Source organism: Crotalus tigris, unplaced genomic scaffold (genome assembly GCF_016545835.1).
Source record: "Crotalus tigris isolate CLP2741 ecotype Arizona unplaced genomic scaffold, ASM1654583v1 scf7180000017739.2905288, whole genome shotgun sequence".
NCBI classification, from domain to species: Eukaryota; Metazoa; Chordata; class Lepidosauria; order Squamata; family Viperidae; genus Crotalus; species Crotalus tigris.
The window spans coordinates 396,166-420,796 of record NW_024096605.1 but is presented as its reverse complement, the minus strand read 5'-3'; the positions used below and the strand labels follow the sequence as shown (position 1 = coordinate 420,796).

Sequence of the window (24,631 nt, the reverse complement as noted above, 5' to 3'; positions counted from 1 at the left end):
TCTACCAAAAGACAGGGAATGGTGGTGGCAGAGAAGGCATACTTCTCTCCTGGAACATATTGGGAAGCCAGAAACAATTGGAGATAGATGGTCCCTCTATCTAGACCAGGTGCTTGCAAAACTTGGATTTTCAAAATTATAGTGTATATGCATAATTTGTTGCCCTTATTTTGAACTTTCGTGTGTGAGAATATATCAGAAGTGTTTTTGGGGTGCGGGGTATAGAAAAAGTTGGGAGCTGCTGATCGAGACATTAAGTTTTGATTAATGTTAGTTGGCAATTAAAAGTATATTTATCTGTACAAATATTTGTTGGTACACTCAAAACTTTTGTGCATTTTCTGTTCTTTTATACAGAGTTAGTGAACAGTCTCATGAAAATAAAATGTCTGCCAGCAATCTTGGCATTATATTTGGTCCAACTTTGATCAGACCACGTCAGACAGATGCCACACTTTCGTTATCTTCACTTGTGGATTATCCATATCAAGCCCGGATGGTAGAACTTCTCATCACTCACTATGAGAAGATCTTTGACGAACATTCATCAGCTGTGTCTGAATCTGATGAAAATTCTTTTTGTACTAAAAGTATTTTATCAGTAGAAGATAAAGAAGCATCTCAACAAAGGAAAGGAGGATTCTTTGTGGCTATGAAGCAAGTGAGTTTCTGTTGAGGAACAATATCTATAATATTCTACTTGTATTATTTCATTTAGGAAAAAAATTCTACTCTTATTTAAAACCTTGTTATTGTTGATAGAATGTCCAGAGGAACAATTCTAAAAGAAGCGTATCTCTTGAAGAACCAGATGGTAGCAAAAGTTCCCCCTCCCAGTCTGATTCTGTAGTGAAAGGTAAGTGTTTGTATGTTAGAATAGATAGCAATAGCACTTACACTTATATACTGCTTCATAATTCTTTATAGGCCTCTCTAAGCGGTTTACAAAGTCAACATATTGACCCCAACAATCTGGGTCTTCATTTTACCTATGGATACACCAGTGAGCCAGAACTGTCTCTTAATTAGTGGGGATAAATATAGATGCCCCCTGTGAAATTGAAAGAACAGTATTAAAATATTTTAGGCTTGAACTAATCTTATTTATTTATCAAATTTATATCCCACTACAATCATAAATAGCTTCTCAATGGCTAACAAAGACAGCGTAACAATAAAAATGCTGCATAGAAGCCTTGAAAACAATATTTATTTTTAAATTTACTTTTATTCCTTCTTTATTATTATTTTTAATAACTCAGGATGGTAAACATATCTAACACTCTTTCCCCTTCTATTTTCTCCACAACAACAACCCTATGAGGTTGGTTGGGCTGAGAGAGAGAGATTGGCTCAGAGGCACCCAGGTGACTTTTGATGCTTAAGGTGGGATTAGAACTCACAATCTCCTGGTTTCTAGTCTAGTCCTTAACCACTAGACTAAATTGGTTACCTGGAATCAATACCAAAAGACCATCTGGAAAAGCTCCATCTTCAGCCCTTCTGGAAGATAAATTATGTTGGAACCACTTGTAATACGGAAGGCCATTCCAGAGGGTAGCCCCATGTAGTTAAGGTTAGGGTTAGTCTAGATGAGTGGTGATGAGGGTATGACTCACTGTAATCAGGTCATTTCACCTGAAGTAAGGCCACCACTGGCACACCAGCCAAAGCTGGGCAAAGGCATCCCTGGCCATAGTCTACCTGCTGATCCAGCTGTAACTACAAGTCCAGGAGGAACCCAATTTGTGGACCTCTTCCTTCCTGCAACAACTCCTAGAGACAACAGAGGGGGTACCCCAGTGTACATCTGTAGTTCAATCTTGCGGTGGTTCAGCTTGATGAATGTGTTTTCTACCATCCAGATTCTAACAATCTCCATGGTTGACTTCCACATTATATTAGATTTTTGTGTGCAAATATACAGTAAATGATTGCATTGTTGTTTTCCTTCTTAGAATCTACCTGCGATCTTGAAACAAAACTCAGTCTTGGCAAGCAAAATTCTCTCTCAGAATCTCCTCCTGTCTCGGTTTTGGAAAATGACCTTGTACGTATAAAAGAATCAGGTTAGTTTTATTAACTGTGGAACTTTTATAGAGTTATTCTAAGTTTAAAAGCCAAAGCAATTGTGCTGGGTATTGATGAAAAAATGTCAAAAGGTGGGATATATACATACATACATACATACATACATACATACATACATACATACATTTTCCAGGCATTAGTGATTATAAAATCAGTAGTGTACTCCTTGGGCGCTCAATGGCAGTGCTAAGATTTGCTTGCAGCATTACAGTAGTTGATGAGTTATTCTATTTGCTGCCTATTTTTTTCATTTCACCTTATGCGTCTCTTCTCACTTTTTATCTGGACTATTTTTAAACATGGATTTAAGTCTTCCTTCAAAGCTCACTTGACGGTCATAAGTGTGGAGGAAAGGCTGCATCAAATAAAAGCATTGTGAAAACTTCCTCTTTTTTCACCCATGTCTCTCCCGCAAATCCACTAATCACTTTCTGTATCTGCCCCAGATTAAATCTGTAAGGGCAGTACTATTCACTGGTCTTGTTCCTCAAGCAGAAAAGGGATCGGCTGTGCAGACAGCACAATATATGCAGGCTTACAGGCTGCTAGATAGTGCTTAAACGTGGTATCTGGCAGACTCTGAGAGTTCCCTAAGTCTGTAAACACTATCTTTTACTTGTCTTTCCTAAAAGACAATCTGATTTTTTTTGCCACTTTAATTATCATATTCAATTTTTCATAATGATGAAATAGGCAAAAGTATTTAAATATTGTAGTTCTCTAATATTGTAGATTATTGTAGGCCATTCCTATCCAATATAGCAATAAATCTGAACAATGAAAACTTCTTTATGTAGGGCCTAGTTGTAACAATCTTTCATCTGAATTGTTTTACCATGTTAATTCTGCAATTATTTAGCCTGGCTTTCAATTAATGAGCTGTCTGTCCAGATATGTTAGGAATTCAACCACTTGAAATTCCCAACAAGTGATTCCATCTGGAGAATGCAAAATTGGAGAAGCTTAAGTTAAAAAATAAATATAAAATGTTTGTGTTCATTCTACTAACAAAAACAAACTGGGCGGGATGAAATTCCATTGTGGATAGTTTCTTGCAAAACAGTTGTGGGAGAGTTCCTTCCTTCTTAAATTATGTTGAGGAAGATGAATCTTAATAAATACAAGAAATAGAATGGGATTCTGGAGTTGGCTGATCTGTCTTTCAGGCATAATTGTTATAAAACAACAAAGTGTAAGAAGAGACATAAGTAAGAAATGTGATTCTCTGAAATGTATATCTTTCCTAGTTAATATTCAATATTAATACTTTTTGATGACACTCGAAACATTTCTTTCCTTCCTAGACAATAAAGCAACTCCAGTTTCAGATCAAGGCAATGGGAAACATGACCTTGAAACTGAGGATGGTGTTAAAAGCAATCAGTTAATAAAACCTAATCGTCAAATAACCAAAGTTCAGTTGCGCCCACAAAAGGCAAAGCCATTTCTTCGTCCTGTGAGTTTACCTTTAGGATCAATGCTTCCTTCTTGTATTTTAAACGAACGAAACTCCCAAAATGCAAGCCTGAGTCCAGACAAGTTTGGGAAAAGTCCTGTTATTGAAGAGATTTCTGAGACACAATCACTTCCCTCTCTTAATGCTGGCTGTAGACTCTCTTGTTATGACCCTCCAACTCAGAAGAAGACTTGGGACAAGCAATATAAACAATATGATATAACATCAAAGACAGCAAAGATTATGACCAATATATGCCAGGAAAACCTAACACAAGAGACTGTAAATATATGTGCCTTAAATGCATCTAGCAACCTTGTTAACAATTCGATGAATGCCATACTTCCTGGTAAGCCATATATAGGACTAATCAGGGCTGCAAAGACTGCAGGAGAAACTCATTCCACAGCCTCTAGTCCCGTTGCTACTTTGAGAATGCCAAGAAGCTTACAACCACCAGCAGGAACATTTTATAGACCACCATCCAACAATAAGGCCAAACCAAATGATGAGAGTTCTGCATCCAAACCCTGTACAGCAATAATCCAAGAGGAGGTGCCAGAACTGGATGTGAATCCTGGCCTTGATCATGGCTCTTTGGATTCCTCTAGCCAACATGGAAAGCAACAAAAACCTAGTTCTGAAACCCTGTCCCCTGCAGACTTGAAACCCGCTTATCAGAGATTAAGGCCAAAGCGGATGCAAGAACTGGAACATAGGGAAGCTCATTTTGTATAGGGCACTCAAAATTTCTGGAACTGTTTTTTTTTTTTCTTTGAGGATTTCACCTTTGTGCCATATTGAAATTATTTTTTATAAATATCTGTACAGACATTTTAAAACATGCAATGAAAAAAAGCTGTGAAGAATATTGAAGTTAATTTTTTATTATTATTATTATTTCATTTTTCTCAAGAGTATTTAAATGCATTCCAAATGTAAAAGCAGCTAATATGAAGTGCACTCAAAAAAACCCTTATAATCTACTTCATTTGTTCAATTGTATTTTTTTTTCTCATGGAAGCCTACTTATGTTAGAGTGCAACAGTGAAAAGAGTCCATATCCAAGTATAAATGGTTTATTAAGACTGCAGAGTATGAAATATAGATACTTAATTTAAGAATAAACCAAAGCTTGAAGCATTGCTCTAAGTGTCTGTATTTAGTTTTTTCTCTACTCTGGACAAATAAATGCTCTCCAGTTCACTGTAACAAGTCACAGACAGTAGTACTGGATATGAAAGCATAATTTGACACTAATAGTCAACTTGGCTGAGAAAGTATTCAGCGAGCCGGAATAATAAGTGTCACTTTCCGGTTTATCTGTTTCTTGTATGATGTTCTTTTCTGAAGTAGATTAAGAGTCTCAGTGTTCACAATGAATTGACAAAGTTTCACCTATGCCGGTTGTGTTCTTTTACTCCATTTTGTTTCATTTATCTTTTATTCCTGTGTTTTATGTTACCATATGTAATGCTGGCCAGTGACTGAAATAAAGTATTTCGACAAAGTTATGCAATATCCTCTTGGTTGTTTATGCATTAATAGATCAACGTCTAAGGAAGATGTGTGCTAACATTTGATGTGTTTTAGATGCAGACATAAACTCTTTCATGTAGGTAATGCTGCATTTTTGCATGGCAACCTAAATAATGCAAATATTAAATATACATCTAATGCAGCAAGGAATATGAATCTGAACATTAATATATGAAGCACCAATAGAGTTGTATCTGGAAGGGAAAATGGAATCAATGGTCAATAGTTATATATCAATGATCATATATAAATGGCTAAAAAAAACTAGAGCAACTGTATGTGTACCTTCTAAAATGTTTGACCGAAGATGGGTAAATGTGGAAATTTTAAAACCTGCAAGTGATGGTAGAAAGGCAGTAGATAGTATGGGGTCTGCTGCAAGAAATGAATGTTTATAAAAAGAAGCAATCACTATAGATCAGAGAGTGCTTCTGCCCAGTTTGTTACAGGGAAGTGAAAGTCAGGAGAAACACACTAAGTTGAATGCCATGGGAACAAGATCCTTAAGAATTTGGGTGTAGTAAAACAAGGCAGGGGTTTAAGAATGAACGGGGTTGAATGAACGTAAAACTGAGTGACCATTACAAAATAAGTACATTGACATTTGGTTATATAGAAGGAAAGAATGAAGATCAAACTGTAAAATGAATATATGAAGGAAGATGAAAGAGTAAACCAAGAAAACTGTAACTGGATGATGTTGATGGGATCCTAAAGGTAGAAGTGAGAAGCTTAAAGAACAAAAGGCAATGGATGGAGAGGTATATGTGTGTTTCAATGACAGAAAGGTATGGAGAGGTATAGTGACTTGTAGACTATATTTGGCTATATTTTCTTATTTCTTTTATGCGTTTATTTTCTTTGGATTACAATTTCTTATCTTTTTGCCTACATACCTACCAGTGGTTATAGTTATCTGGTGGCTTTGTCAAAATGTTTATGCAAACTTAAACAAAATCAAGATCTTAACTGATCAGCCATTTAAATTTTTTCATAAGACTGTTTAGTACAGGAATGAGGGTACGTACAGTATTTGTATTTATATACTTTTCCCAGTACTGCTGGCATGATAAAATACAGCCGGTCAGATTGGTATGGTAACTACATTCAAAGCAGTAGACTGACTTAGATGAGGGAAACTCATCAAATTTGCAAATGACAATAAGCTGGCAGGAATAGCCCCCAAAAGATAGCTCAGGATCCAAATGGATCTTGACAGACTCAAATACTGGGCCCTGTCCAACAAAATGAAATGTAATGTAGAAAAAAGTAAGGTTTTACACTTAGGCAAGAAAAAAACAAACATACAAGTAGAGATTAGATGAAACTTGGCTCAAAAGCAGTAACTGTAAAAAGGATCTTGGAGTCCTAGTGGACAATCATTTATGAGCCAGCAGTGCCGCAGCAGCCAAAAAAGCTAATGTAATCCTTGGTTGCATAAAGAGAGGGATTGAGTCAAGATCAAGCTTTATAAAACCTTAGTAAGACCATATCTGGAATAATGCATCTAGTTTTGGTCATCATATTATAAAAAAGATGTTGAGACGTTGGAAAGAGTTCAGAGAAGAGCAGCAACAATGATTAGGGGCCTAGAGACTAAAACATGAAGAATGATTGTAGGAATTGGGTATGACTATTCTAGAGAAAAGAAGATCTAGGGGTGACATGAAAGCAGTGTTCCAATATTGAGGGACTGCCACAAAGAGGGAATCAACCTTATTTTCCAAAGCACCAGAAGGCAAGACAAGAAACAATGGAAACTAATCAAGGAGAGAAGCAACTGAAAACTAAGGAGACATTTCCTAACAGTGAGACAATCAATCAGTGGAATGGCTTGCCTTCAGAAATTGTGGGTGCTTCATCATTGGAGGCTATTAAGAAGAGACTGGACAGCCACTTGTCTGAAATGGTATAGGGTAGAGGTCCCCAACCTTTTGGGCGCCAGGGACTGGTTCTGTGGAGAGATTTTTCTGCGGACCGGGGTGTGTATGGTTTGTGTGCTGCCTGCATCCCACGGATGGGGCTTTGCTTGTGTGGACCAGTTGCTGGCATGCTGTGACCCGGTACTGGTCAACGCACCTGGGGTTGGGGACCCCTGGTATAGGGTCTCCTCTTTGAGCAGTTGGTTGGACTGGAAAATCTCTAAGGTCCCTTCCAACTCTATTAATCTTATTCTATAAGTACATGCAAATATTTATACATTACTGAAATGTATTCAATATGTTTAAACTGCAGCATCAAGTACTTCCATGTATTTAGTAAAACCTCCTTAACTTGCTGTCCCAATTACTTGTAATGTCTGCTTGATTTTGCTGTGATTTATAGGACTTAAGAAATCAGAACTCTGGCCATTTCAGACATTCAGATCAGTTGATAAACTTCTTGCCAGGACTATTAAATGCAGAATTTTCCCTTCATGCGATGGGGCTTACATTCTGAAAACAAAGCTGCTCCACATTAAATTGAAGGATTAAAAAAAAAAATCTCCTTACAACTGAGCTTTGGTAAGTGTTCACTCTTCCTGAGATAAGGCATTCCTCTGCGGTCATATTGGACTTCTTTTCAGAAACTCTTTCAATTCTCATAGCCGTGCAATGTTTTTGTGGCAGATACCATTACAAATGAGGTAAGCCAAAGATATTTTTGAGTGTTATTCTTAAATGATGCAACCTTTGCTCTTTAAAAAAAAAAAAAAAATCTTAGTGTGGGAATGTTGCTGGTTTTGTAATGTGGCAAGTATCAGATTGAGTATGTTTGGGTACAAACATAAGATATTGTAAGCCTGTAATTCTGCAGTGAAAGAGAAGATATCTCTACTTAAATTGCAGTGATTTATATAAAAACAAGGTCATTGTATTTTGCATTACATAATCATCGTAAAAGCAAGGTACAGCCTTTTCAAAACCAATTCATAAGATTTATTTTGGCAGCCAAATAAAATGATGCTTGCATAGACAAATGTAACTAGAAAATTAAAATGCAAGGTGTGAGACACTATTGGTAACAACTGTATTTAATAGTCTGGAGGTAACTGACTATTCTATAGAGGTGTAGTTCTGTATGTTCAACAGAATTCTTGATTTTGGGATTGTAATTCCAAATAACTCTACATAAGAGAATTGTCTTCATCATCTCATCTCTGATTTTACTAAGGTGTTTCTCGCCAGTCATTTAAAATGGTTTCCTACCTAGCTTATGAAATGTTTAGAAGTTCCACAAATACACTTTTATTTCTGATAAAATATCAAGTGAATAATACAAAGAACAATTCCAATATTCGTTTACCTCCAATAGGCCTTAAAATACCTTTTCTTTACTTAAATCTTGTAAAGTTTCTCACATCAGACTTAAAAACACGGATGGCCTGGGCCAATATACCTTATCTATTGAAAAACCTTTTTAAAGTGGGCTAATCATGGTGGCCAATCATTTAAAAATGTATACCATTCTCCTAAATGAAGAGTAAGTTCATTATGCTTAATATATACATATCCTCAGGCATATTTGGCTAGTTAGCTACATCTTAAGGATCACTATCTATCAACAAATAGTGCCCTTAGGTCATGAAAACAAAATGACTCTTACATTCCAGTTCATAAATGTCACCTATGCTGGTGGTGTTGCTTCAGCTGTCCAATCAGATATAAAACTTTCTTCAGCAGGAAAAAGCTAGGTCCTCAAGAATTATCTTTTTTGTGAGGGAGACATTGCATTTTTTAACCACCCAGAGAGTTGCTATTAAAACCTAACCATAACTAATCCCCGAGCATATTGTAACAATATTTTTATGTGCAATGTGCATACTTACATCTCAACGTGTGCCCTTTCTCCTTATTGAATGGTACTTTTAGCACCTGGAATACATCAGGTTGGGAATGAATGAATCAGTGCAAACAGTGCAGCTTTTAAAGTCCAGGTTATTCCTGCTGTGTGTAGGATACTGGCTAAGAGACAGAGATGGCATGCAGGAATGAATCTGATAAAACTCTTCACTCCCTTAGCCACTATTTTAGCCAGATCACAGTCCACATAATCATTTCAAGATGAAAGCTAAGAGGCTGACATATACAATAAGAGGAAACAGGTCCCATTGCTGACTGGTTTGGAGCATCAGCAGGAAGCATTTTGCTCATGCATTCCTTCCTTCTCCTCCTCCCCCCCTTTCCTTCCCTCATCTCAACGTTTTGTTATTCATTTGATTGCAACAAACTTTGCTACTGAGGTGGCAAACTAGATTGAACAAACCTCATGAGAATTGCCAATCCCAGCTTGATCAGAGTTTGCCCTCATCTGGAAAATTCTTTTCTCACCATAATATGCAGGCTACAATATGGTGCAAACTATTATTTTGATAAATCTCAAGTGTTCTTATAAAGCAAACATGAAAGCAGGAAAGAGAAAACATGGACCCAGACATAACAGAAAAACAGAATAACATTTCTGATTCATGAACTGGAGAATCATAAGAATCATGATAATATCTGAATACAGCCTATCTATCCACCCTGTAATGGGAAAAAAATGTACTGGAGTCCCTGTACTGTATATTGTATTTGAATAGATTTAATTCATGCTCAGGGTCTAAAAACTAATATTGCACACTGCTCCTATTTAGATGTAACTCATGTTGGATTGTGATAGCTACAGTAAATATTTTGGAAGTCTGCACATATAAATACAATTAATGTTTTATACCCTTTCAAAAATATAATTAGCATCCTAAAAATTCCAAGATGTCTATCATTGTACAATTAGCCAATATCTGGAATTTAAATGGAATGCATTAGTTTTTGTTTTGATAATTAAAAAGATCCATGGTCTGCTGATCATAGAAATCCTACCCAAAGCAAAAGTAGGTCACAAACACAGTCAATAGTAGTTAAGAATAGCAACAAGTCAGTTCCCATGTCTTCAAATGGGATTTATAATTTAATTAGAGAAGATTATACTTAATGTAATCCACAAGTCAGATGTTGGTACAGCCTGTGATAAAAGAAGCTTTCTAAAATAATCTTTATGTCTGAGTTAACTAACAATCTATGTAAAGTAATTTAGAACCGCATGGAATACAAGAGGCATTACCCCTAGGTAAATGTATATAAAACTGCAATTCTATGCACACTTACTAGAAGTAAATACCATATCACTTAGTGGAATTTACTTTTGAATGGTCACGTGGAGGATCATGCAAGGATTATGTTCTAATTTGTTTAGATCTACATTTCAAAAGTGGCATTTATGCTTTGTTGGATATGCAGTTCTTATGAAGATGTTCAGAAAGAGGATACGTTCTTCCATGGTCCAATCTACAATTTGTCTTCGGACATTTCAAGGAAAAAAAATCTAAAAATATAGCCACCCTATAGATGAACATCAGTTACACAATTATTACAATGGTTTCATTGTATGGCAATGCTATGATTAAAAATGTTTAAAAAAATATTTGTAGCAACAAATGAGTTTTAGTACATACCCGCTTTCATATACTCGCAAACTTCAATTCTGATTTTTCCTGTATTGCTATTCATTGGAGTATGACATTCAAATGCCACCAACTTAAGGGATCTTACTTTCATACATATGACCAGTTCTGACATATATTTTAGCCTTTTCACTCATAATTCAACTTTTGCAATCATAAATTCCACAAGGCTGTCTTCTTTCAGATCTATTGTTTCCCTTTCTCTTTGTTATATCACCTTTTTCTTTCCTTTCCTCTCCCTCTCCCTTGCTGAGTCCCCCTCTCCCTTCTTCAAGTCAACCTAAGTCATTCCTTCATGATCTTCAATATTTACTCCACTTACACAGAAGTCACAATCATCCATAACAACATAATGGTTGTCACCATAGTCTGTGACTTTTTGCTGCCCATCATGGCTTTGGTCAGTCAAGACTTTCACATAAGAAATTCCTAATAATACAGATAGAATGTAAATTGGATAATCAGCCATACCTATGGCAAATGCAGCATTTCCAAGTATCAGCAAGGACACTACCAATCCATTTTGGCATATTTTTGTCAGTATGTGATAAGTGCCAAGTTTTGCTCCAAACATACCATGTTAATATATGCATGTTGGGATCTTTAGAGGTTACCTAGAAAATCAGTGTATTGTTGCCTGCATGCCTGCATTGCACCAACTGGTCTCCTGAGACACATTCAGGATATGTTATAAGATGGTTATATATATTCTTCTTTGCACAGGATAGCCCCCTGATTGAATATACCCTAAATTTTAGGGAGGGAGAATCTTTTGCCTTCTGAATTTTGTTGGACTCCAACTTTCATCAATCTCAGTGGACAGGAAGTTGCAGGCCGATAATATTTGAAGAGCTACAGTTTCAAACGTTAAACAGTCCAGTTTATCTTTAAAGACCCTAAAGGGATCAAGAAAGCAAAGCACTTGATGTGCCCCATCAGCATCTTGCACCTTGACAATAGATGGAGCAGATATGACTACTTGGCCATAGTCATTCTCACAAGGTGAGATAAGTGTATTTCTATTTCAATAGCAAATATCTCCAAATCTATAATTGTATCTTTAAAATATTATTGCAAAATATATGCAATATTTGGTACTTCTCTCCCCTTTTTTGCTGATCTGTAAGTGGTCTTCTTAGTGCATAATGAAAACTATCTATAACATAAAAGTAGGTTAACCTATTAACCAGTTGGTTATTCTGCAATCTGGTGTTCCCACCCTCCATATCAGTCTGAAGTAAACTGAGGGTGAAGGTGATCCATCTGAGGCACAGGTGGGTCATCTGACAGATGGAAAAAAAATCCTACCCCAAACATAGCATAAACTATTTTACAGTTCATGGGGCAGAAAAAAGATCAAGAGTAAGTCACTTCTGGAACCCTGTAGTTTTGTGACTGGGTCCAGATACAGATATACAACACATTTAAAAATTTTAATTCAGCAGCTTCATGGCCACATCTGCTAATCAATTCATTTATTTTTAGGATTCAGAGACTTATGTGAGAAGATAATAGCAACATATTTTTGATCTCCAGACATCAAATGATTTTTGGTCTTCATATTTGCAATGCTCTCACTGCCTCAGAATGAGTTTCTTCAGACAGGTTAGACTTCTTCTATGGAAAAACTGGATACTCCGAAAACGGCAAAAAGTAAGCACTTAATGCATATCTACAAAAGATAAAACAGATATGTATGCTTCAAATTCTTTTAGAGAAAGATAATTAGATTCAAATACCCTTTATACAGGTAATCCTTGACTTACAACAGTTCATTTGAAGTTACAATGGCACTGAAAAAAGTGACTTATGACCATTCTCCGCACTTATGACCGTTCAGTATTCCGGGGTCATGTGATCACCTTCTGCGGCCTGACAAGAAAAGTCAATGGGGAAACCAGATTCACTTTATAATAGTGTTACTAATTTAACAACTGCAGTGATTCACTTAACAAATGTGGGGAAAAAGTTATAAAATGGGCCAAAACTAACAACAAATTTCTCACTTAGCAACATAAATTTCTGGCTCAATTTTGGTCGTAAGTTGAGGATTCCCTGTATTACATACATTTAAAAGGTAAAATGAGATGTGCTTTTGTGATTAGTCTGTTGTGATCATATATTTTAATTTGAAGTTTAGAATAGTTCAGATGTATTAAATTAATTTGTTACAGAAGGCCTTGCCTAGAAAGAAGACTGAATCTACCCAACTTCAATGCATCAGTATAGAAAATTCTAGAGAGATTCATTTCCTCTTATTGCCCTGTTGTATACTGATTCTAATAGAACGCAGGGCTGGAAGATAAAAATAGCCAGTGGACTTTTCCTTCAGGAAGCAACTGTCCAAAGATTTAAATCTTTTCCTCTGCTGTGGTTCTTCAAAGAGCAGGAGTTTGTTATGCAATTGTCTCTAGTCCAAAGCACACTATATCATTTGAAGGCTATAGATCAGTGGTTCTCAACCTGTGGGTCGCGACCCTTTTGGGGGTCAAACGACCCTTTCACAGGGGTCGCCTAAGACCATCGGAAAACACATATTTCCGATGGTCTTAGGAACTCAGACACCGCTCTCTCTGTTGCAGCCTTACTCTCTTCCATCTTCTTTTCCTTCTCCTCCCCCCGTGAGCTTGCGATACTGCTCAGGGCCTCACGTTGCCTCCCGGAGGACTCAGCTGTTCAGCGGCCAGAAGCTGGAGCCGCTCAGCTGTTGTTCGGGATGCCCATGGAGTCGACACCCATGCTGCCAGGTAGAACAGTGCCGGCCGCTGGTCTCCTTTGCCGCCCCGCATATTGTCCTCGACCCCTCCCCTGCCTGTTCATGTCATGCCCACGGGGGCTTGACAGGGAGAGAGGGAGGGAAGGAGGAAGGGACTCCTCCTCCTCTCCTAAGGTTCAAAGCATGACCAGCTTCCCAAGGGCGCCACAATCCCAATTCATGTGTTTCTGCCATACCTCCTTGGCACTCCCGGAAACGGGGTGGGCGGAAGAAAGCTTGGCTAGGCTAAGCAAAGAAAAGCCACGGAGCCGTAAGCTAAGATCAGAGGCAGGCCTGGGAAGGGGGTGAAGAAGAGGAAGGGGATTGGGAGAGAGGAAACGCCAAGCTTGTCCTCACCTTTCTCAAGGACCTCCTACCTCACAGGAACACCTGGTTTCAGATTTACACCGCAAAAGTTTTTCTCGCACAGAGGAGAGAGGAAAAACAATTATGGAACACTCGGGAATCCCTTGCAAGGCACCATGTACCTTGGTGCTTATTTCCTAACGCCTCCCCCCCGTGTTTTCTGCTCCACCCCAAATTCACCTCCCTTCCACTCTCCTTACGTAGCCATCTATGGTCTTAATACAGCCCTCAGTCTGTCTCCCTTTCAACACCCCTTAAAATTCTTCATTCAGGCAGGCTTCCAGAGTTCGGCTGGCAGAATGCAGGTAACCCCTCCCCCTGCTGCCTCCCATGGCACCGCACCTCCGTGCTTCAAGCCTCAATGGCACAGGACCACTGGCGTGGTCCCCAATGGCCGCTGACTCGCTCCCTGCCGCCAGCGACCATGCAAGCCCTGGCAACTGCTCCAGTCTAAGAAGCAGGTGGCTGGGAGGCTGCTGTGGTGCCGACCTCCTGCGCCCATCAGCTGATGACCCCCAGACCTGCGCCCGTCAGCTGGAACATCTGGCAACACTTTGGCCGGTGAGGAAGGCGAAGAGGAGGCCGCCGCAGCGCCGAACTCTGCGCCCGTCAGCTGGCGAGCCCCAAACTTGCACTTGTCACTGGGAGTCTGGCAAGGGAGCCGGCTGGCGTGGAGGGCGATGGGGAGGCAGCGGCTCGGCAGGCGGGTCTGTAAAATAAAAAGTCTTCCACCCAAGCATAACTTTTAAGGATTTTAAGGATCTTTGAGAGGGAGAGAGAAATAGAGAGAGGGAGAGAAAGAGAGAAAGAGAAATAGAGGGAGAGAGAGAAAGAGGAGAGGGAGAAAAGGGAGAGAGAAAAAGAGGGAGACAGAGGGAGAGAGAGAGAAAGAGAAGGAGAGAGAGGGAGAGAGAGGGAGAGAGAAAGGAAGACAGGGAGAGAGAGAAAGAAAGGGAGAAAGATAGAGAGAAAGAGGGAGAGAGAAAGAGAGACAGGGAGGGAGAAAGAAAGGGAGAGAGGGAAAGAGAAAGGGAGAGAGAGAGAGAAAGAGAAAGAGAGGGAGAGAGAGAAAAAAAGAGGGAGACAGATTAAATTAGTAACATGGTTGTTCAGTGAATCTGGTTTCCCCACTAACTTTGCTTGCAAAGGTTGCAAAAGGTGATCATATGACCCTGGAATAATTTTATGGTTGGAGGTCACCACAACATGAGGAACTGTATTAAAGGGTCGCGGCATTAGGAAGGTTGAGAACCACTGATATAGATTGATTCAAAGTCCATCTTGATTTTTTTGGTATTCCTCTCCATGTCACTTTTAAGAGGTTGTGATCTGCTCATGTGCCTAGTTCTATCTCAATCTCCTGCATACTTGTCCTCAATTCAGAGGGTCACGCTCTTGCAAGGCTTCTGCAGCCTCTGAAAATCATGCAAAAACAGGCCGTGCTTTCACATGGCTTTTGGAGGCTGCAGAGGTTATAGAAGAGCATTCTCTGAAGTCACTTCAAAAACGAAGGCCTTAGGTAATCCAGAACAGCCTGGATTAGGCCTCAGAGGCCAGTCAATAGAAAGAGAACACCTCCTGAAGATAAGCAGTGCACAACAGACCCTGGGGAATGCTGGGCCATGAGGGCAATGGCACCATTCTCCATAACTCGTGTTCTTTGGGGAATGGTGGGAGGTGTCCTTTTTGAGTGGCAGCGGTGGCAGTAGGACCAAAGTTGAGGCCCAGGCTTCTATTTCAGGCCCAGCCTTGCCACTGCCCCTAAGTGCCACTGTTCGCTCTAAATTGGGGGTGGGGGGAGAGATACAATGGTCAAGTTAGGCATTTTCCAAATTTTTGACATGCCACACCCCAGGGATTCACCACCACTCTCCTACATGTATATATTTGGAAATATTTTTTTACTAAGTATGTAGAATTTTAGCACTGAAAACATAAAAGCTTAAACGATTGCTACTGTGAAAACAGTCCAAAATAAAACACCAAATAAGACACTTAAAAAGCCAGATAATATTTTATTTTAAGGCTATGATTTCCAGATGGAGAACATGAGAACAAAAAGCTGGACATGTCCTCCTTTTGTTGGATGATCTAAACCTAAGTCAGATGGAATGAAAGTCATTTCTCAAACAGTGTATGGAATTGATGTATGTAATTGTGTTTCTTTTTTCCAGCTTCGTCTGCTGGTTGAACTTCTATGGCCTGTTTCTTTATTTCTTGTGCTGGTATGGCTGAGAAAAGTTACTCCAGTCTACCACAAACATGAATGTAAGAGTGTGTTATTTATATTCATTTTTTTAAAGGAAGGATAGGCTCCTGCCTGGTGAAATTTAAATCAAATCAAAAGTAACTGGGTATCCAGAAGATATTAGGTTTCTACTTTGCTGGTTGAATAGAATCTGGTACTTTCACTCACGTAAGAAAGAAGTAGGAGATCAAAGCTTCCGCTAGTCTCAATCTCAAATTTAAATTTGAGGGGGGAGGGAAATCAAGAGTTGACCAGCCTTTGACTCTCCAAATGGAAAAAGGATAGGAGATGACATCATCCAGAAAGCATTTCCATGCTTGATTTGTTGCTGCTTTGGGAATTCATGAAGATGCTAACATAATGATATTCCCAATTTAGGTCAGACTTTATTTCCAGTCTTAACCTGGCTATGCCATGGTTCACACCTCACTTCTTCACAAGTCCATTTGAAACTTACTTTAACTTCTGTTTTCGATGGGGAAGCCAGATTCATTTAACAGACATGTTACTAACTTAACAACAGCAGTGATTCATTTAACAACTGTGGCAAGAAAAGTCATAAAATGGAACAAAACTCACCTAACCACTATCTTGATTAGCCACAGAAATTTTGGACTCAGTTAGTGATTGCAAGTCGGGGTCTACCTGAATGAGAGAGAGCCACTATGCAAGCACTGGATGTTGAAGTTTACATGGGGGACTGGTGAATGGATAGTGAGAAATCTTGTCCTGAAAAAACATTCAGCATCTATTCAACAGCATCTACACTCATCCCCCATCTGAGGATTTGCTTGCTCTTCTAAGAGGGAAATAGTCAAAACTCCAGTCCCATCCAAAAGCTGAGCCATTTCTACCCACCTGAGCTTATGGAAGCAATTTTGCATACTAGTTATTGGCAGTTCAGTCCCTTCAATCCAGGACATAGCATATAAGCATTGCTTGAGCAGGGTCTGCAGTATTGTGTGGGACACTACACATCCTCTTCATGACCTGTTTTCCTTCTTACCTTCTGGGAGGAGGCTTCATGGTATCCGAAGCAGAACATCCAGATTCAGTCACAGTTTTGTTCCATACAGTATCAAACTTGTGAACTCTCAAGCTTCCTCCTTCTGTTATGTATTCAAGATGGACAGTGATTAATGTTTATATGTGTTTATATATAAGGGTGTAGGTCTATACATATGTATATATAGCATGTGTGTGTTATGTATGTGTACCCTTTTGAAAGTAGGCAACAGAATTTCCTTTTTAATGTGTGCCAGTGTGCCCACAGTAAAATATGACAATAAAGGTTATCTTATCTTCATAACTGAAAACTTAAGCCATGTATATCTAAGTCAAATTTAAGTTTGAGTTTAAGTCAGATTAAATGTTTTTATATTTTATCCCCCATCCCAAAGCAAAAATTGTTTGTATAAATAAAATATTTTCACTTCAAGTGGCTTTGATTATCAATGCTAATTTTTCATTTCATGTGCTTGCTTCTTACATGAAGGTCACTTTCCAAATAAAGCAATGCCTTCTGCAGGAACTCTGCCATGGTTACAGGGCATCTTTTGTAACGTGAACAACCCATGTTTCAAAAGCCCCACCCGTGGAGAATCTCCAGGTGTTGTCTCCAACTATAACAATTCCATGTAAGTAAGTAAAGGAGGAGAAAAGCTTCACATGTGACAGACTTTGATATTTTAAATATTAGGTATCATAACCCAGTTTTGTGAGCCACAAGAGTTAGTGAATAAAGACAAAGATAGACCTTACAGGCATTTTAGTTTTAATTCTTACTTTTTCAAATGGAAGTCTGACATCCATATAAGATCTGTCCTTCATCTAAATATTATTTAAATATATAATATCCAATATTATTTCTCTGTTCATGTATTTCCCAACTTTAGGATTTCCACTTCATCCATTTCAGTGTATTAATTTTTGGGTTGTTTTTTTACCATTTACAATGAAATTATCCACTTGTTTTCTACTAAACCTTCTGTTCATCTCACTGTCATCCTTATTAACAAATGCATCAAATAACAACCTAAATTAAGGAACCATCAATTACACTCCCACCAACACTGACAAGACAAGCCACCATATATAAACAGAGATCAAACTGGCAGAGGGAGATGAGTGGTTTAGAAATATGACATATAAATAAATAGAAATTATCAATGATTTCCAAAAAGCAAATATGGAATAGAAACAATTTTTACCCTCTTAGTCTTATTCTCTGCAGACTGAGAAAGGCTGATTTCTAGAAGATAGCCATGGGGAATAGCCTTAAGCAACTTTTACTTCTCTACCATTGTCCATTTCAGTTTAGCAAGAGTATATCAAGATGCTCAAGAGGTATTGCTTGAAATCAGTGAAAGAGACTTGCGTGTATTCTGGGAAGAACTACGAACCATGACCCAGTTTATGGAAGCAATGAGGACCAATCCTGAAAATGTTACAGGTAACTGTCGATTCTGTTCTCTTTTCTTTCCCTTCCCAAATACCATGAGTTACATTAAACTGGAGAGAAAACTTCCATGAGTTACATTAAACTGGAGAGAAAACTTCCTTGAGAACTAACATCACACTGGGTATGTTGACTGCTGGCAACAAAACAAATGGATCCATATTAAAAGGGAAAGAAGAAAATACTTTAAATATCTTCAATATTCAAATAACTCATGGGTTTCTCTAAGATTCCTAAAATGCACGGGGACAGAAATAAATGTGGCCTGCTTAAAACCAAATTTCCCCCTCGCTGAGGCTGCCTACAACCACTGTCTCTTCTAGGTTAAGAAATAAAGGGAATCAAAAGCTAAAGAACAGGGCTTGGTCTCAGAATTAAGTGGTACTTCCCACAATGTCAATTGTAATCATGGGGAAACACTGGAATATAAGAATAAGAACTGATTGGTCTACAGTATTTAATTTATGATAGCAATCATTCACCATGGCCACTGGCAAATGATGAAAATGAATGGATTCTTATCAGTCATCACCTTCTATGTGAGTTTAAGGACATTTCTTTCCCCCTTCCCCCCTCCTCCCCCCCCCCATTAAGCACTGTAGTGTTTTGAATTGTGGTAAGTTACTCAAAAGAACAAACAGGGAAACTTCAAATAATTAAGCCACAGCAGGCACACATCCATTTGATTAATGAGAGATCTACTTTATTTAGCATAATGATTAATCCAGCTTTGGTCATGAGAAACTAATTGGAAGGATTCAGGACTCCCCACAAGGCAGGATCTAAAGTGACTGCAACTTTCTTTGGGTAAACAAACTGGAGAAAGAGATTCCAAAACTATTTATTCTTAAGTGGCTGAAACCCACCCACACTAGCCTGGTAACCAGTAACAACAAAACACTTGAGCTTTGAAGTTCACAGCATCAAGCCTTTGAAAATTTTGGGTCATCCTTTGAAATCCTGGGTCTGCATCTTTTCAGCATGCCAACTCTTTTCAGTGTGCAGAAAAATAAATAAGTGTGTTCCAAATGCCAAGCCTCTTGTGTAATGTGCAAAACAACTGTCATTTTGCATTCGGATATTGTTCTTGAAGTCTTCAATGCTGCTTACTGTTAAATGAAGGCAATCCTTTTTAAAGAGAGTTTCCCAAAACCTCTGGAATGTTCCATTACAGGTAGTCTTCAGCTTATGAGCACAACTGAGCCCCACATTTTTGTTGCCAAGGGAGACATTGGTTAAATGAATTTTGCCCCATTTTATGACCTTTCTTGCCACAGTTGTTAAGTGAATCTGGCTTTCCCATTGACTTTGCTTGTTAGAAGATGATCACATGACCCCTGGACACTGCAACCATCATAAATATGTGTCAGTTGTCAAGCATCTGAAATTTGATCATGTGACCATGGGGATGCTGCAATAGTCATAAATGTGAAAAACAGTCATAAGTCACTTTTTTCAGTGCAATTATAACTTCGAATGGACCACTAAATGAACTGTTGCAAATCAAGGACTACCTGTATTAAACTCCAGCTGCCTTTTGCCTTTTATCACTTCTTTATATAGCCCACAAGGTCAGAAAAAGGGGATTTGTTGTACATTAATAGCATGTAATAATCTTCATATGGAACTCTATATGTTTCTAGAGCTACTGCTATTGGCTAGAAAGAGTTATTTTCCTAAATCAGATTATCCACCTGGCATTCCTCATTCTGGCGTCTTGAACTATGCCTGCCACAAGTACAGCTTGGAACTCTTGCGACAATGGTCCTTATGCCTCTGGAGACATCATATTTGAAAAGGCTAATTCTTCATGCTTATGTTCTGTCTATCCAATTCTAAGTCCTACACTAAGTTTTTTTGATATGGCATTCCAAAAATACCATACCCCAAAATATTGGATGGCACTTAAAAAATCTGCACATTGACAAAATTTCTATCTGTAAACTACAAAAAGCCCACAGCCTGGATCCACACATATGCTACACCAATATATTATGGCATCATAGGTACTTGGAAAGAAATCAATGCCTATGAAGGTCAATACCAGCTAAACAACTGACAACTGTGATTTCTCGTTGTTTTATATAGTATATAATACTGGTGTAGGTTGAATCATTATTTTTTTTGTATTTATACAGTGTTTTTTAAAACAGAGTTGAAAGATTTTCTCATACACAGTTTCACAGTCCTCAGGACAATTCACAATCCTGTTACATAGCCCAGTAACATTAACTTCATCTTCCATAAAAGTAGGAATGGGCTGAGGAGCAAGTGAATTTGTGTGACTTTGTGGTTTGCTTAAAAGCATTTTGCTGTACCAACACTTAACGGCTTTCTTACCGTTTCTTCACTTAGGAAGAGGAATACGAATCCATGATATCTTAAAAGATGGAGAGAATTTAACCAAGTTCCTGCTTGAAGAAGCAGGCCTTCCTGATACCGTGGTCTACCACCTAATTAATGCCGTTGTACGACCTGAACAAGTGAGTTGATGAGATTCTGAAAAACGGAAAGCTTTTGTGTTATGTGGGTTCGGATATTTAAAGCCTTTTTCCATCGTTTGTATCCAACAGCACTTTTGCTAATAAATAGAACTTAAAGCATAATAATAGAAAACAAAATTAGGCAACAAACTAATTCATTGAATACCACCTGCTTTAAGTGAGGAACACAGAGAGAAATTGTTTTAGCCACACCTTTGTTATGAGTTGTTCAGAGCAAATATAACACAATCATAATCAAAGACAGGATGCTTTGAAACCCTGCTTCAGTCTGTAATTTAGCATCTAGATTTCCTGTCAGTCCTTAGTGATGTTTTGATGGGGAGAAACTTTCTCCTGGGCAAGGGATGATTCTACTCCCACTCTTTTTAATTTCTTTTCTTTAATGGATGAAGGTGATGGAAGGCAAAGCAAAGAAATGGGTTTTTCTGCTCATTTCCTCCTATGAATAAGGAGGTTCTGAGAAGTTTGCTTTCACAGATGCATTGAAGCTGCTGGAAACTTTAATGTTTCCACGTTGTTCTGTAGAAATATTTTTTCCACAAAAATTTCTGGTATGTTGCTGTTTTTCAACAGAACTTTGAATGCAGCCAGACCCAGATTATTCCTTAAATAGAGTGTAGAAGCACTAGGGCAGAAAGAAGCACTCTAACCTCTACCTGCCTATTGACTGTTCTTAGAGGATCATGGTTTGGTCTGCAAAAACTGAAATGAGCTCTACGGTGGCTGGGGGAAAAAAGATATGTAAAACAGTAACTTTGGATCTAATGGTCTTCCGGATTTTTTCAGTCCAGGTTTGCGTCAGTTTTGTGAGGTAGAACGGACAGGAACATGCCCAGATGAACTAGTTCTACTTTATTAACAGAATCTTGCAAGTTAGAAGGTACATTTCTTCTAGTCACCTTTACAGACCAGGAAACTAGGGAGTGTCCCTTTTGAGATGTTTGCTACGCCCACATTCCTGCTGTGGGTTACGTTGTCCCCTATCCAACCATTACCCTGGCTGTGGCTTCCCCACCCCCTGTTTCCCAAGGTCATTCCCACATACCATTACATCATGGCCCAGACCATTCCTTTCTCTTGGAGAACAAAGTTATGTGGGTGTTGAAAAGTCTCATAAACTAATTGTTGGCATTTGGTATGATGGAAGAGCTGACCAGATGGGCAATTGAATGGAAAAGGAGGCACTATCATGTCTTTCAGATCAAGCAGTAAAACGCCTTGAGCTGGCCCTGAATAGGTCCCAAATCTTTTAGTAGGAGAAATGCTAAAATGCACAATCCCTGCTCTTCATGTCAGCAGGGCAGAGGTGAAAGGGCATTGCTGGGGCATTGTCTCAGGTGAATTGATTGGGCCCTTGAAAGATAGATCTCCTGTCTTGAATTCACACCAGATAATAGCTATTTGTTTTCTTCTTTTTTAATTCTTTTAACTAGGGAATTGCAGCCCCTGGTTATTCTGCACCCATCCTCTCCTCATGGATGACTTGTGTGCAACTCAAGCGTTGGCTCTTGTGTGGCAGGGGAACTGGGAAAGGAATGTGGTGCAAATAATTGAGGTCTACTGAAACAGATCTGTGGAACTAAAGCCTTTCTTACTGAGGAGAAGAGAAAGACACTAGCTGAATAGCACAATTCCTCTTTATATATTTTTTCTTTTTTTGTTGTTATATAATGTTCAGATGTGGGAAATGCGTGTGGTTATTTGCAGCCAGCAGGAGATGGAATTAATGAGCTTGCTTTTCACTCTGATAGTTATTTCACCCCCCCCCCCCCCAAATTGTAGATGGTTTATGTGACTTTTGTTAAGACTGTTCAGCTGATTGGATTCTGACTGGTGCTGTAGGAAACTCCCTAGCAGCTCTTTTATTTGTGCAGAAGGGGAAAAAAATGTTCTGTGTAATATGAATGTTAGTAGCAGTTTATGCCAGCCTAAACTGGTCCAGTAAATAACATTCTAAAAAAATAATACAAGTGGGTACATGGCCAAGTCACCTTGAAAAGAATATCCATTTGAGTCCACTGAGGGAGTCCTACTGATAATCTTTAAATATATGTTGAAAATCTTTGAAACAGTGATGCATGTAAGACAGTTTCACTGAAATGCAATCTTCCTCTTATGAAGAACTTAGTCTTAGTTATCCTTAAAGAAACCTATTTAAATGCTGTGCTATGTCAGAATCTGAATAGCGAAGAGCATTCATCAGTTCTTATTAGAATAAAATTCCATATCTGCTATTAATACAGATCAGCATAGGCAATATCTTCCACAACACTGGCACTGCTACAGAGAAGCAGCATTAAGCAACGCCAAGCCTTCCCAAAATACAGCAGTTTCTTCCTGGTAGATCCAGTAATTGGTTAGGCAAATTCTCATAGGAATAGATGATGCTCATACCAGGATGTGGCTGGACAAAAACTTTTCCCTGTAATTTCTGACTTTGGGTTCTGTTGGATGTCATATGAGAGGGTATTCCTCTTTGTGCATTCTAAAGTATCAAACATATTTGATCTACTGATTATTTATTCAACTGACTGGCATATACTGAGATTCCATTAGGGAACGTGTATGCTTTGCAAATGTCCTTCTGTTTGAAAAATAATATTTTATTACGGTCAGTTAACTCCAAGTGCATGGCTCTTCCATAGAACAGACTTTGCCATTGTCATGGGACGTTCTGATGCTTCTTTGCCACGGCTAATAATATATCCTGCTTCCTCTTCCAATGTCATTCTAAGGAAACTATGAAAAAGAATGGATTGCCCCAGCAGTGATGTTTACGAGTGTTTCAGTCTTCTGTAAAGAACTGCACGCAGCTGAAGGGCTGACCTCGTAAGCACCCTGGGAGCGCAGGAAATGACACACACTCACACATAAAAGCTCAACCTAATCTGGAGGCCAGCTAACTGAGAAAATATTTTGTTTCTCCTCTCAAAAGTGCTTGCTGAACAATGGCACACCGATAAAATTACTGGAATTTATTTCCCAACTGCTGCTTTCAGGTTACAAGACAGATAACGGGGCTGTTTCTGAGTCATAGGAAAAGCTGCAAAGAAAACCAGATGGGTAGTTAAAGAAGAACATTTTTGAATTGAGGCTTCATTTAAAATTCTATGGAAAAATTACATTTAATGACTAGTAATCTCCTTCAGCAAATCAGTGTTAATAATCTCTTTCACTGAGGTTTTTTTTTTAATATTAAATCCTCCATTGGCCCTGGTTCTATGAAGAATATCCACAGAATAGTATTTAGACTGATGCTTTTGTTCCCAATTTTGTGTCACAATATCTACAGATCACAAAATGAAAGATTCTCAAAATAACCTAGTAATTCTATAACTGCTTGAATACATCTTGATTATTCCAGTATTTTCTTAGCAGCAATATGGATTGTGATTCCTTACTTCTTCTCGGAAGTATTTCAGACATCCTAGTCCAGTCTACTGCCCTGGGATTTCCGGGCCTATCTCCCCTCCAACTGATAAAAAGATCTTTTCCTGGTTGCAACTTTATTTCTTGATAGTAATCTAAAATATTTGCTGCAAGAGACTGTGGCAGTTACACAGATACTACTATTTTAGCTTCTGGTGGTAACTGCATTAGTTGCTTCCTTTCAAGCCTCTGTTTCTACTGGCAAGAATGTGAAGCTTTATTTCTTTAGCAGAAATGAGAATATTAGGATGTTAATTTCCTTGGCAGTATAATTCTGCCACATATTCTGCATTCTTATAGAAA

At 38.5% G+C, this 24,631-nt stretch overlaps 2 protein-coding genes across 18 annotated transcripts in view; both read left to right on the top strand.

The window, feature by feature from the left end:
• ARHGAP29 (Rho GTPase activating protein 29) overlaps positions 1 to 5,068 on the top strand; it is a 53,389-nt gene extending 48,321 nt beyond the window's left edge. For 5 of the 6 annotated variants that reach the window (XM_039339766.1, XM_039339764.1, XM_039339768.1 and 2 more), the window contains exons 21-24: positions 358 to 661; positions 763 to 856; positions 1,959 to 2,069; positions 3,396 to 5,068. In XM_039339766.1, the coding sequence (XP_039195700.1) occupies positions 358 to 661; positions 763 to 856; positions 1,959 to 2,069; positions 3,396 to 4,285 (1,399 nt within the window). In that variant the 3' untranslated portion in view covers positions 4,286 to 5,068. The remainder of the gene's footprint in view (positions 1 to 357; positions 662 to 762; positions 857 to 1,958; positions 2,070 to 3,395) is intronic. The other variant, XM_039339770.1, reaches the window with a different exon arrangement.
• Positions 5,069 to 7,504: 2,436 nt separating this feature from the next.
• ABCA4 (ATP binding cassette subfamily A member 4) overlaps positions 7,505 to 24,631 on the top strand; it is a 108,169-nt gene continuing 91,042 nt past the window's right edge. For 4 of the 12 annotated variants that reach the window (XR_005556294.1, XR_005556293.1, XR_005556295.1 and 1 more), the window contains exons 1-7: positions 7,507 to 7,712; positions 11,292 to 11,570; positions 12,054 to 12,221; positions 15,864 to 15,957; positions 17,433 to 17,574; positions 18,253 to 18,389; positions 20,751 to 20,878. Coding sequence is in view for 7 of the 12 variants with exons in the window: in XM_039339758.1 (XP_039195692.1) it covers positions 12,156 to 12,221; positions 15,864 to 15,957; positions 17,433 to 17,574; positions 18,253 to 18,389; positions 20,751 to 20,878 (567 nt within the window). In the remaining 5 variants the exon portion in view is untranslated. Of the gene's footprint in view, positions 7,713 to 11,291; positions 11,571 to 12,053; positions 12,222 to 15,863; positions 15,958 to 17,432; positions 17,575 to 18,252; positions 18,390 to 20,750; positions 20,879 to 24,631 lie in introns of all 12 variants that reach the window. The other 8 variants (XR_005556297.1, XR_005556296.1, XM_039339759.1 and 5 more) reach the window with 7 other exon arrangements.